Genomic DNA, 14285 nt, shown 5'->3' with positions numbered 1-14285 from the left:
TTCTTTTTACTATTATATTTTTAATTGCATCTTAATATTTTTTTTTTTTTTTTTTAAAGTTTGGTAGATCTTCCTTCATTAATTATAAAGAAAATTTACACCACATAGACTGGTTAGGTGGCCTCAACTTGCCCAATGGGAAACCAAGTATGTTGGCCACCTATCCACATTGTATGCCATCCAGAAACAAAAAAAAAAATTAATCTTTCTATCCAAGATATATGAGTTTCAGATTCTTGTTCATACTTTAGAGATCTACATACATATATATTTTCATAAGGAAATGTAAAAGCTATCCACATATATAAACAAAACCATAAACGTAGACTAGCTAGTCATGCTTCTTAGTAGAAGTGGATTCCACATCCATTAGATCTTTGGCATTCCAAGATACAAGGCAGATGCCTCTCAATTCGGCCAAGTCAAACATTCTGTTTGTGTAGTTGGAAGTGCACCTTCTGGAATTACTGTTTACAATTCAACATGCCTTGGACAGTGAAAGTCATGCCCACCAAAATCTATTCCATAGCCTTAACCAAGATGCTTTTCATCAACTAGTATGGGTAGAGGTTTTAATTGAATTGAGTGATTCTACCATTCATGTTTCGAGGATTTGGGACAAGTGTTCTCCAATCCACCATTTCTGTGTCTATCTCACTCTCCTGCTTCACTTCTTCCTCCCAATCTTCTAACAATTTGCAAATTTCCTCATTTGTGCCTTCACGGTAGGCAACTATCACTTCACTTATTAGCCCTTCAATAGATTTCTTGCCTTTGCGTCCCTCAGATGTTCCTGGTTCCATGTCCTTCCTGGCCACTTGGGTCCTCCTTCCATGACCACGGCTTTTTGCAGGATGTTCCATGGTTTCTCTGACCCAACCATGTTCATTGCAACAAACTGTAATCTAGTTAGAATTCAACAAAATACAACAGGGAGCTTTCACACAGTTTGTAGGATTAACATGCACCAACCTGCCTTTCTTAGAGCCTCCCCTGTCAGTTGCAGTTCTCGACCTTTCGGGGTCATAGGTCAATTCCCTAGAGGGGGATGACCCATGACTAGCACTAGCGGTTACACTTCGCCTCAGACACCTCCTCTTAGTTTTAATTTGGTTTGTTTCTTCTCCCCAGTTCTAGGTTGGTAAGCGTCGCCACTTACCAGCCGTACGCCAACCTTGGCTAGCATATCCTTTACCCTCTGCCTAGGACACGAGAGGAGGAACAGACTTAATCATCCACCCAGCCCTAAGCTCGATGACGTTGCCATCGCCAATCTGCCTACTATAGCCAATCCCATGCCCTCGTGAAACTTCTTGGCCGTAAGTCTTAACCTTCTCCCTCATGCCGAGGTTGCTACCTATCTCTCTACGGCTACACATAGACCTAAAGCAGAGTCTACTGCCCAGAATGCAAGTGGTTTGGCCAACTCTACCCCCAAGGCCCATCTTCTTAGCTTTACAAGCAGGACTCCTACGAACTGCAAAACTAGGCCCTATGTCCAGTGCCAACATAATTTTCATACAGGAAAGGAGAACTTCAAAGTAAAGAGAAATGGGGAGTGTGCCAAACGAGTGCAAGAGACAAACATAGAACCAAGCATATGCAACCAGCCTACGCCCCCAACGCTTCTTAATTTTGTAGCTCTCCCCCAAACAAAAACTAGAGTAAGTCAACATTACAAGAGCAAAGATATATCTAAGTACATACCCTTTAACATTCGCGCACAGTCGGTAGGCTTGTTGTTATTGGTGGTGCCACAGAACTGGCCATTGCACAATTCTCCTCGTTCTCAATCGTTCCGTTCAATACCAGTCTTCCCTCCACTATTACTAAAACCAACATTGTCTTTATTCCCGCTACCACAGTTCCCATATACACTACATGCCATCATGCAAGGGGCCATTGCACCCATCACCTTGACTGTGTGGGAGGCTGTGGTAGAGACCATTACTCCCTTGTTTGAGTGCTTAACTGTCAGCTCACATCCCAATCGAGGTAAATGAATATTATTAATATTATTATTAATTATACAGCTTCATTTTATTATTCTTATAGTAAGTAATTGAATTTCTTTACTTTCAATTACTTTTTTTTCTTGGACTAAAATATTTTTTGTGGTTAACATATATATAATTGATATTAAAATAAATTTATCGGTATTGATATTCAAACCAAATATTTATATATTTTAAATACTTAAGATGGAAAATATGATATTTTTATTTTTATTTCTAATTACTGTATCATTTTCTAAATTTTATATAAATTTTATATAAATTAGGTTAATTTATTAACCACTGAGTGTGAGAGTAAAAGATGTGTACATCTTCTTCATAGTAGGTTGTAATATCAACTAACTGAACTCGACATATTTCCATAATTATTATCAAGCAAACTTGTATATTCTTTATTAATATTGTTATTTAGAATATATATATATATATATATATATATATATATATATATAAATAAATATAACACACGTCAACTTCATATTGAAGCATGGAATCACCCATCACCCTCATACTAAAGTCTAAATTGTCCTTCTAAACTCAATAATTTATTTATTTTATACATAAATAACATTAAAAATACAGAATTCAAGTCCCACTAACACCACTAGTGGAAGATGGTTGTGGAAGATGGTTATGCTTTGTGCTGGGAAACATGCCAAAAAAATGTCCATAAATAGTTATTACACTATATCTATTGATCTTATAAAAAATTACATATATAAGAATATATCCCAAATTTTATAAAATAAAATATAAGAAATTACACCTATATAAGATTATATCCCGAACTTTTATAAAATAAAATTAAAGAAAAATAAATCTATAAAACAGACTTAAACCAACCATGCTAACAATAGCTAATACAATTTGTAAAACTTAATTCCAATACAATTTGTAAAACTTAATTCCAATAAACTCACCGTTACAACTTACCATCACAACCTATACCATACATCTAACACGCATAAAAGCATTACTTCAGAATTTTCATATCAAGATCCCTGTAATCTGCGGACAATTTTCATATCAAGATCCCTGTAATCTGCAAACGCGTGCTTCGCTGTAGATTCTGCCAGGTTGGCAAAAGTAACCTTTTGCAGGAGCACAATGCGCATCTTCTGAGCAGACGCAGAGTCCTTCGAGAGCACATCCGTCCTTCCATATGATCACTCCCGCCTTCCCTATTCCCAGAACATCGTCAGTCCATTCACTGGACAAAAGTCCGTTAGGATCCAACTTGTTCTTCACTGATAGAAAGGCACCATATTTGTTATATTTTTTGATGACCCCGTCAAAGGCAACGTTTCGGTTCTTTCCCCAGTGAGGCAGAGCTCCATATTTCATGAGCGCCATTTGCTCAATTTCCTCCAACACATCTTCATACAGTCTAGGAGTGTTGGGATCCTTGGCCCGATAGTACGTCATGTCGATTTCTACTGAATCCTCTTCTTTTCCCAAATAAGCACTCGAAGCTTTTACATAACGCATAAGAAAACCATAGTACAACTCAACCCCACACAAGCTGCTCGGAACGGTGTCCCGAAGGTTCTTTACGTCGGAAAGAAATTGTCCAATCTTGGACATGCTGATACTGAATCCGACCTCGAAGAAGAATAATCCGTTGATCCGAGGATCCCATGGACACGCTGTTAGGAGATCGTCCTCTGGGCTGCGCAGGCACGAACCAGCAGCTTGCATGTTATTGTGATATCCAATTACTGGATATCCTGAAAAGCTAACATTGTTGTTCTCCAGACCTGTAGCTTCTCCTAGAATGGTAGATACCTGAATGAGTGCCCGAAGGCACTTGCTGTCAGCGTCATCCGTAGCTTCATCAAGTTCTTCTGTAAAATCATGGTATATGTAATTAGATGTACATCCTTCCACGATTTTAGTAGAGCCAAGCTGCAACTCTATGAAACTATAATTGCAGTATGACAGCATTAAAGACTTTTATAATATAATAATACTAATCTGGCTATCCGAGTTAGGTGGTTAATGAATATTAATAGATTTAAATTTAAAAAATAATATTAAAGTTGAAAGTTAATTATGTGAGAACATTTTTTTTAATAATATAGATAATTACATTTTTTTATATTTAATAAATTTAATCATAATTTTTAATTGAATAGTGATCTGGAAGAACATTATTTTTTATTAAATTTTAATGGTACATGTAATGTGTGTAATAAGATTAACATAGATTTATTTTAATATGGATTTATGAAGTATTAAGATAGATAAAAATTTTGGAGATACAATTTTTTGTAAAATGTAAAATTTGAAAAAAGTTAGTATAAGAAGAGCTTTATTTGTGTTTTTGATAAATTTGAGGTTAAGATAGATCTATGTTGATTTTTTATATATATATGACATGTATCAATTTCTTGTTGAGCATAAAAGAATCTCAAATAACAAAATGTGTTAATCATCAAGATTTTTTTATTTTAAATTGTTTTATATAATATATACATAGTTGACATGGAAATATTTTATTCAAGATAAACAATGAAATATTTTATTTATAAGTTACATTGTATACATTGAAATGTTATTTTGTTATTGATATATTTTTAAATAAATGTTTCCCTCATATTAGTAATGACTTTGTCTCTCTTTATATATATACATGGAATATTTTCATTATTAATACTTTATTAATATATTATAGAAAAGCTCTGTAATTAGAAAGCACATATAAAAAAGAGTGATATTGAAATAAATTACTTAATAGGAGTATTGAAATACACATTTCTTAATATAGAAAAGAAAAAAAATTACACACTTTACTTATGTTAAATTAGACATATATTATTGTCATTACTCTACCTCAATAATAAAATTGATGTAAATTTATATTATTTTATAGTACCAAAGAGAATTCATAGAGTACTCGGAGAGCAATGGACCTACGAGCTCTGAGATTATTGAAGGCTTCTATCAGACTCCCTAGTTGAAATCTGCTTGGAAGAGTGACTATTTGGACTATGCTGGGAAGAGTGACTACTGTGCAAGTGTATATCAATTCATAAGAGGGTGTGGGCTCAGTGTCTCTAACTTAGTTGGAATGTGTAAGAGAGGATTGAACATTGTTTATGTGTGAATTAATTTATCATTATGGTGTTCGCATTGATTGTGATTGAGCCCATAAGCTTATTCTTTTGTATTGTACGAGGGAGAGGCTTAATTATGTGAGTGTTCAATTTCAAGGTGACATGTGCTTTTTAAATAAAAAGGTAATGGTTATTGTAGAAAAAAACGACGTCATTGTGTTTCTTTCTCTCAACCTTAAAGCAAATATTTAGGTGTCCATATGAAATATCAAAATCTTATAATAACTATATATAGAAATAATGTAAGTAAAAAAAAAAAAAACTAACTTGTATTTTAAATTTGAACATGAAAAGGTTGCATAAAAGATATTCCAATACATGGCTTAAATAAACTTCTTAAAAATATTTCAATACATGACTTGATTAATGTTTTTAAATATTTATGTTGACTAATTTATTTCAATTTCAAAATCATAGATATGTATATGAAGATAATGCAAATGAAATAATATTTTAGAGTTGATGATAATAAAATATTTGAAAGCTAGAAGGATAATTAAAATTAAAAAAATAAACTAGAAAGAGATATGTAATTCATTTAATTCTAATTTTTAGTGTCAAATTAATGTATTAAAAAATATATGATATATTATATATGATTAGAGAGAACTAAATACACACAATATAAAGTAATTGAGAAAGAAATATCATTAAACATTTTAAGTAATATCACTATTTCAAATTATTTTATATTATGGCTTTCTTCTATACTTTATTGGTCAATTTTGTTTGGAATAGAGAAAAGATATATTGGAATGGAATTGCAAGTTTAAGTTGTTTGGTGTATACAATCCAAGTTTCCAAATAAATTTTGAAGACTTTGAATCCATTTTATAAATTCAAAAATACAATTTAAGAATGGAAAATTACACATGACAAATTTGATCTATAAATCCATTATATATATATAGTCAGCTTTCAGATGGATGAAATTTATCGTGTAAACTTTTTATTCAAATTTTCCACACGAAAAGAGGTTTGCACCTCAAAAGATTTGATCTCTTTTAGTTGTTGCTAGATGCCTAATACACTAGGGTGAGCTAAGTGCACAGTAATGCCATTATGTAAATCCATTTTGTTCTGAAGGCCAAAGCTAAGAATAGAAGTGGAAAAACCCTAGGCACTACCATGATGAGGGTAGCAAGAAATATCTAGGATTTGTTGGAAAATGCAATTCCTACTTGCCTCAATTGTGACTTTCTATATAAAGGAGTTTGTTCCTATCCTATAGAAGTGGTTATATCTATATGTCCCTAGTTTGGTGTGTGGTTGAGATATTCTCTCAACCAACTAATCGTGTGTCCAAGATAGTTTCACTATCTTGAAACACCACTTCTTGTATATATGTAATATCATAATTGATCATTATGAATAGTTTACACTATCAAATTTTATCTTAGTATCGAAGCCCATATGGACCTAGACCCTCCTGAGCCGAGGGAAATAAGGGAAAGAGTATATTTTGTTTTAGTTTGTAATTTGATCCAAGTTAGTAATCAGCGAGCGTGATTGTAGATCCGAAGCTGGCAGCTGAGGAGGCCTGCATATCGTAAATTAGCACAAGGGAGATGCCATTGATTGGGAATGGAATGCTTACAAGGCATGTTGAAAAGGTTTTTTTTGGTCGCAAATCAGTTTGTAAAGACAAATGCCGAGAGGGATGATCGTCACACCTATGCCGCTTGCTATGCGAAGGGGTATCATCGTGCACAAAGCTTTGCAATGGAGGCGGTGTCTTGGTTGATATGGAATGGACTGTTGTGATTGGATTACAACATATGATGAGATGACAGACAATCAAGAATTGTGTTGAAGCTCGCGTGAGGTAGAGTTTGGAGTCGAGATTGCCTTCTGGAGTCTTGAGGAGCTCCTGGAGTTGGAAGAGCGTTGTTAAAAGATGTGGACCTGGCGCTAAATGTGTTGTTTGTTGCATGCTCCTACATGCAGTGCCTGCTACAATGCTTGTTGATTCATTTGAAGTTTGGAGAAGAACAAATGGTGTATGCGTGATTTTTTTTTCAATTTGGTATTTTTCTAAAGTCGAGAACTGATGAATGTGCGGTCCTCTTTGTGTTGGGTCGAGTCAGATTGGTGTGACAAGCGACTGGTGTGGAAGGTAGCTCGAGGGGATGTGGGTCGTGAAGGTGGTTGGCAGCGGCACCATGGTGTCTGTGTGGGACTGTGTGGCACAACCATTATTACATCATTGCAAAGAAAATGCCTCATTGTTGAAAATGTCGGCAGAATGCCATAAGTCTGATGGAATGGCTAAGATTAAGTTGCTCTTGTTTCATGTGTGGATGAAGAGAGGTTTGAATTCCAGGTTGGGGATTTAGTTGTTATTTTACTTTACCTTATTTATTATTATTGTTTTCTTAAGTACATGGTATGACTCAGTTGGATTCGTGTGGGTATGCACAGAAGCTGTGTTGCTAGATAATTGTGGCCATCCTTGGGCCTCTTAGAGAAGAATAAACTATGAGAGGTGTATTAAAACAGCAGGGGACTACTTGTTGTCAATGTTGGGGATTTAGTTGTTATTTTACTTTACCTTATTTATTATTATTGTTTTCTTAAGTACATGGTATGACTCAGTTGGATTCGTGTGGGTATGCACAGAAGCTGTGTTGCTAGATAATTGTGGCCATCCTTGGGCCTCTTAGAGAAGAATAAACTATGAGAGGTGTATTAAAACAGCAGGGGACTACTTGTTGTCAATGTAGTAGCAGGGAGCCAAAGGGAATTGGAGAGGATTCGAAGGAGGCCAAACTCCGATTAGTTCTCAATTCGGTAAACCAAACGGTCAAGTGCACTGACGTGGCAGGCGTGGAAAGTCCCAACCAGGTCTTGCAGGAAGCCGTCATCCAACCCGTCAAGTTTCCCCAATTATTCGCATAGAAACAAAAAGCCCTGGAGGGTTTTTATTTTGTATGGGCAAGGTAAGTTATATTTTGCAAAGGTTGTTGCAACTGAAGAAGATTTTATTTCTTCCTCGGACTTTGTTCCAAAATGGATGCTTGTTTCCAACCTATTTCAAATGGCTCGGGATTGTGCTTCATCAATCATATTTATTGATAAAATAGCCTCCTTATGCAGGAAACGTGGAGTTCAACTGAGTGGAAAGCTGATTGTGATGTTATTGTTTTTTTTTCAAATAGAGGTTTAAATTTATCTGTAGGCAGAGATATAGAAATTACATATTTTATCAATCTAGAAGTTTATTTATTTCTTATGTCTTGGAATCATGGATAAAATTATTGTGCGTTATTGAGTCTAGCTAATTCAATTTAAGTAAAGTTATTGTTTTAGAATTTGCCAGTGTAACAAATGATAGGTTAAGCATGGAGTTCCAAGATTTAATTGAAAAAGACAAAGATGCTCAGGATGTGGTAATTTCAAAAAATGAGTTAAAGGAGGAGCAATAACGATTAAAGGATGATGGACAACCAATTAATATTTGTGTGAAATTTTGGAATAGATTCATGCTCATGGTGTAATATGAGTCACATATTGTAATTAGAGTAAATCTACATATCATATATTGTTTTGTAATGGTTAGTTGTGATCCTTGAAATGTTTTATGTTCCTGTTGTAAGACCCAGAGAGGTATGCCATACCCTATACCTACCAATATGAAAACCCTTTGGCCCCTATATATCCCCCAATATATTATGTCATTTTTTCCTCAATATATCCCCCAATATGAGCCCACGTGGTATGGTATTTCTCCCTTAATGAAGCCCCGTGAGGCATGCATACCCTTTGTTATGTGTTCACTTTGTTAGAGAGTTTTAACACCCTGGAAGAGCGTGTCATGTGGGATTGATACAATTGGGTGGGTCGTATTGGCTTTAGACTCAATGAGGTGAAATTTTATATTTAGGGGGAGTTCATCGAGAGGTTAGATGAACCATGTATGTGAAGGAATTTCTTATAGACTGGTGGTTGCAGCGGTTGAGAACTCATGCGTTCCGGTAGATGGTTGTTCCTTTATATGGACATTGACAATTGCATGAACAAGGTACAATGTGTAATTACCAGATTGGATCAAATGCAGATCTTGCATATTGATATCAAGACAAGTAGTCATTAAGAAAGAGTGTTGGAAAATGTAATTTCTACTTGTCTTAGTTGTAACTTTATATGTAAAGGACTATGTTCCTATTCTATAGGAGTGGTTATATCTATATTGTTTTGTAATGGTTAGTTGTGGTCCTTGAAATGTTTTATGTATGTGTTGTAAGGCTCAGAAAGGCATGCCATGCCCTATACCTACCAATATGAAAACCCTTTAGCCCAAATATATCCCCCAATATATTATGTCATTTTTTTCCTCAATATATATCCCCCAATATGAACCCACATGGTATGTTATTTTTCCATGAGTGAAGCCCCTGTGAGGCATGCATACCCTTTGTTATGTGCTCACTTTGTTAGAGAGTTTTAACACCTTGGAAGAGCATGTCATGTGGGATTGATATAATTGGGTGGGTTGTATTGGTTTTAGACTCAATGAGGTGAAATTTTATATTTAGGGGGAGCTCATCGAGAGGTTGGATGAACCATGTATATGAAGGACTTCCTAGTAGACTAGCGATTGCAGCAGTTGGGAACCCATGCATTCCGGTAGATGGTTGTTCCTTTATATGGACATTGACTATTGCATGAACAAGGTACAAGGTGTAATTACCAGACTGGACCAGATGCAAATATTACAGATTGATATCGAGACAAGTAGTCATTAAGGGAGAGCGTTGAAAAATGTAATTTCAACTTGTCTCAGTTGTGACATTCTATGTAAAGGAGTATGTTCCTATTCTATAGAAGTGGTTATATCTATATTGTTTTGTAATGGTTAGTTTTGGTTCTTGAAATATTTTATGTACTTGTTGTAAGATTTAGAAAGGCATGCCATACCCTATACCTACCAATATGAAAACCCTTTAGCCCTATATATCCCCCAATATATTATGTCATTTTTTCCTCAAGATATATCCCCCAATATGAACCCATGTGGTATGGTATTTCTGCGTGAGTGAAGCCCCCGTGAGCCATGCATACCCTTTGTTATGTGTTCACTTTGTTAGAGAGTTCTAACACCCTGGAAGAGTGTGTCATGTGGGATTGATACAATTGGGTGGACTATATTGGTTTTAGACTCAATGAGGTGAAATTTTATATTTATGGAGAGTTCATTGAGAGGTTGGATGTACCATGTATGTGAAGGACTTCCTAGTAGACTGGCGGTTGCAGCGGTTGGGAACCTACGCATTCTGGGTGATGGTTGTTCCTTTATATGGACATTGACAATTGCATGAACAAGGTACATGGTGTAATTACCAGACTGGACCAAATGCAGATCTTGCAGATTAATATCGAGACAAGTAGTCATTAAGGGAGAGTGCTGGAAAATGCAATTTTTACTTGTCTCAGTTGTGACTTTCTATGTAAAGGAGTATGTTCCTATTCTATAGGAGTGGTTATATCTATATGTCCCTAGTTTGGTGTGTGGTTGAGATATTCTCTCAACCAAATCATCGTGTCCAAGATAGTTTCCTATCTTGAGACACTACTTCTTGTATATATGTCATATCATATTTGATCAATGTGAATAGTTTGCACTAACAAATTTTATCTAGATTTTGAAATCAAAATGAAGGGAATTTGTTATTGCATGTGAATAGTAAAAAACTATTGATGAAAATCCTATGATTGGATTTTGGGTGCACAATGCACAGCTTCGACCAAGGAGTGTGAATGGTCTACACCGATAAATTTAATTAAAATTGGCTTGAAGAGTACTTTGCACACAAACTTTCATGTTTCTAAGTTTTAGTAAAGGAGGACATAATTTGTCTCAAAATATTTATATTTAGGTTGAGTGGTCATTGGTGAGTTTGTAGCAACAGTGGGTGGCTGAGGAGAAGAGGCAAGGAGAGGCATGTCTAATAGATTGATTAATTATAAATTTTCTAGAGATATGGTTATTATAATGAATAATGACCTATGTAATGTGGTAGATATGTTTTTTTTTTTATATCAACATCAATGTTATATGTGTATCATATGGAGAAAGAAAAGGCACAAGTGTAAGAAGCAATGGAGTATTAACAATGACCAACAAATATATTAATTATAATGAAGATGATGTAACTGGACATACTTTTCTAAGACTTGGTAGGCATGTGTACCCCAAAGCCTAGTGTTATTAGGGCAATACCCTAGTCAAGTTTAAGGGGGAGATTGTTAAGATTAACCTTGACCCAAGAATATTATAGTTAGTGATTTTAGGCACATAGTTTTGTAGCCCATGGTATTATTTCAGTTCTGGTTGGGTAGAAAGAAACCTATAAATACACTTATTAGTCTTCATAGTAAAGGGCCAAGAGTCAAGAAAGTGTGGGCTCTCTCACTAGCTTAGGGAGCCAAGAGTTGAGCAAGTGTGAGCTCCTTCACCATTGCAAGGAAACAAGAGTCTAGCAAGTGTGGGCCATGTGTTTAGTGTAAAGGACCAAGGGTTGAGAAAGTATGAGATTCACTACCATGGACTTAGTAGGGTTTTGTCTCAAAATGAATAAAATACTAATAAAATTTCATTCCACTCATTTTCCCCTTGAATTAAGGTTTTTCAACCATATTTCTTAATATTATTCATGTGGATTCAGGTTTGTGATGGCTTCTCTGTTATCTTTTTTATTTTATTTGTTTCGTTTCCTTTTTATACATAACAATGTCCATTAAGGTATGAATATATTAATAAATATACACCAAATTTGAGTGACCCGAACGTTAAACCCATCTTCATCACTAATCGATCCTTTTTCTCCGTTAAAAAGAAGATCAACGACTCTTTTAAAATATGAATGAAACTAAAGATATCATATTCTATGATCTGCAATAGCAGTTAAGGTCAGAAAATGTTAATAAATATGCACCAGATTCGATTCATCCCCTTATGAAATCAATTTTCATAATAGAATTTCATCACCACATTCCATAATGTCAGGGTCATCTTTTGTAAATTCTAAAACATTTAGGAAATTTTATGAATGAGTGAATTTGGTTTCGTTTATTTTTTAAATGTACGATTAAGTTCCATATAAAGAAATTTAAGATATAAAAAATAAATAAATGATTAAATAGGAAAAAAATAAAAATAAAAATGGTTAACTGTATTCAAACATAGTCATTTTCTTTACCTAATCCCCTGATCATGCCCAGTAGAACAGTTGAAGTGGATCGAAATCCGATGAAATCATTTACTCCATCTCCAGAAGAATTCACAGGTACTCGATCGTCCACTCTATAGACGACCTTTCCTTGAGCAGGGTACCATGTAACATCTCCGAATTCGTGCTCCAAGCCAAACTGCACAATCATGCTTTCCAGATCCGAATCATCCTTCTGAACGTTTGTGATGGAACGTTTAAACAAAGGTTGCAGTTGCAAGGTTACCTGCATCACACAACATAGTATACAAAAAATTCAATGTGAATAATCCAAATATCACAGCATGAAATTATTGAATCCCTTGGAGAGCTTCTAAACAGCAGTATTTATCCAAACTATGAGATAAGTGGAAGCATTTAATAAAGCCACAATACCTGCAATGTTTTTGTATATAATGGATGGTCAGCCTCTTACATTATCTTTTGGTAAATATTAAAAACCATGTCATAATATAATTATTAGTATATTACTTTGGTGAATATCATTTTATTCTAGGACAAAATGAAAAGACAACAAAATTGATTTTGTTACTGCATAGTGCTTAATAATTTGCCACCATGCATTACTCTTTATACTAAGATTATCGTAATTCTTTCCAATTACATGTTTATTGATGGGGAATAAATACTGATGGTGTTTTATGGATTATCGGTTTATGCTTGCATTTTTAACCGAAATTTAATATTACAATTCTTTTTCGCTATGTTATAATTTTATGTATGAATAGATTTAATCTTTTCCTTTTAAAACATTTTAGTATTAATACTGTGTAACTTAAACTTATAATTCTAAAAAATCCCGACCTCAAACAAAATTAATAAAAAAACAAAGAATATAGTACAATGAAACATGGTCACTGGTGAAATCCAGCTTGTTTCAATTGTTTTGCTAGGCCATTAGTACCTGGGAAATGACACCGAGAACTCCCAACGAGACTTTGGCTGCATTGAGATCCTCGTCTGCCTCAGTAAGACTCACAACTTTCGCATATCCCTCAGCAGGGGAAGCTGGTACTACTAATCTCATCCCCACAACATATTCGTGAACAGCACTTCCGTTGCCAAACAGGGAACTACCATGAGCACCGGTGCCTAGTATTCCCCCAAGAGTTACACCCAACCAGTAAGGGGAATGAGGCAAAGCAAGGCCTTCTGTGGCAGCAGCATCAATGAGATTCTTTAGGGTTATACCGCTCTGGAACGTCATCCTCATGCTGGGCTTATCCACAGATACAACATAGTTTAGATCCCGAGTGCTGATAATGAGACCGGAATCCCCACCGGGACATACCAGCTTGGGAATACTGTGGGCGTAGCGCGTCACAACTCTCATCTTCTGGTTCTTCTGAACGGCCTCGGCAACGGAGGCCAGAAGCTCATCTTCTGTGGAAGGATACACGACTTGGGCAGCCCTGCAGGTACTTCTATCTGGAAACACACCATAAGCATTCGAAACAGTGCAGTTGCTAAATCCATCAGAACATTCAACCACGCTACCGGGAGGGCTACAATTCGCGATCCAGGCCAACAGAAACAAAGCAGAAAAGATCAAAATAGCTGCCTGAAATTCCATCGGACAGCGGAACCCAAGTTGACTATCACGGGGGTGCGCAAAACAATCCCATACATTATTTTTTTCTTTAATATATTTCAATTTCTAGAGAATTTTTATTTCACAAGTCTTTTAAAAAGATTTAATTGAGCATATAACATTTTAAATATTAATCACAAAAAAATATTTTTATAGGAACCTGTAAAATGCATATTATATTATATTATATTATATTATATATATATATATATTTGTTTTTAATTTTTAAATATGATTAATGCATTAACATTTTAATATGTAAAATATAAATTAAAAATAAAATATTATATATATATATATATATATCACATTTTGTTATATATATTATTGGAAA

At 34.9% G+C, this 14285-nt stretch overlaps 1 protein-coding gene across 1 annotated transcript; it reads right to left on the bottom strand.

Annotated features, from left to right (window-relative positions):
- Positions 1-3041: 3041 nt before the first annotated feature.
- On the bottom strand, positions 3042-13891 carry LOC149177636 (L-gulonolactone oxidase 2-like). The gene is made up of 3 exons (XM_089423447.1): positions 13265-13891; positions 12331-12586; positions 3042-3859 (listed from the first exon to the last, which is right to left on the bottom strand). Exons 1-3 carry the CDS (start codon positions 13691-13693, stop codon positions 3042-3044), a joined length of 1503 nt encoding a protein of 500 aa, XP_089279573.1. The 5' UTR covers positions 13694-13891.
- Between the last annotated feature and the right edge of the window lie 394 nt (positions 13892-14285).

Source organism: Pinus tabuliformis, chromosome 4_1 (assembly GCF_031772625.1).
Source record: "Pinus tabuliformis cultivar Carrire ecotype Pingquan chromosome 4_1, CPIR1, whole genome shotgun sequence".
NCBI lineage: Eukaryota > Viridiplantae > Streptophyta > Pinopsida > Pinales > Pinaceae > Pinus > Pinus tabuliformis.
This window is presented reverse-complemented; position numbering and strand designations above follow the sequence as displayed.

Coding starts and splice junctions, on each gene's coding strand:
- LOC149177636 (XM_089423447.1), bottom strand. CDS start 13,693: ATGAGAGTTGTGACGCGCTACGCCCACAGTATTCCCAAGCTGGTATGT. Junction 12,587..13,264: donor TTCTCGGTGTCATTTCCCAG/GTACTAATGGCC, acceptor TGTGTGATGCAG/GTAACCTTGCAACTGCAACC. Junction 3,860..12,330: donor GGGCATGATCAGGGGATTAG/GTAAAGAAAATG, acceptor ATGATTTTACAG/AAGAACTTGATGAAGCTACG.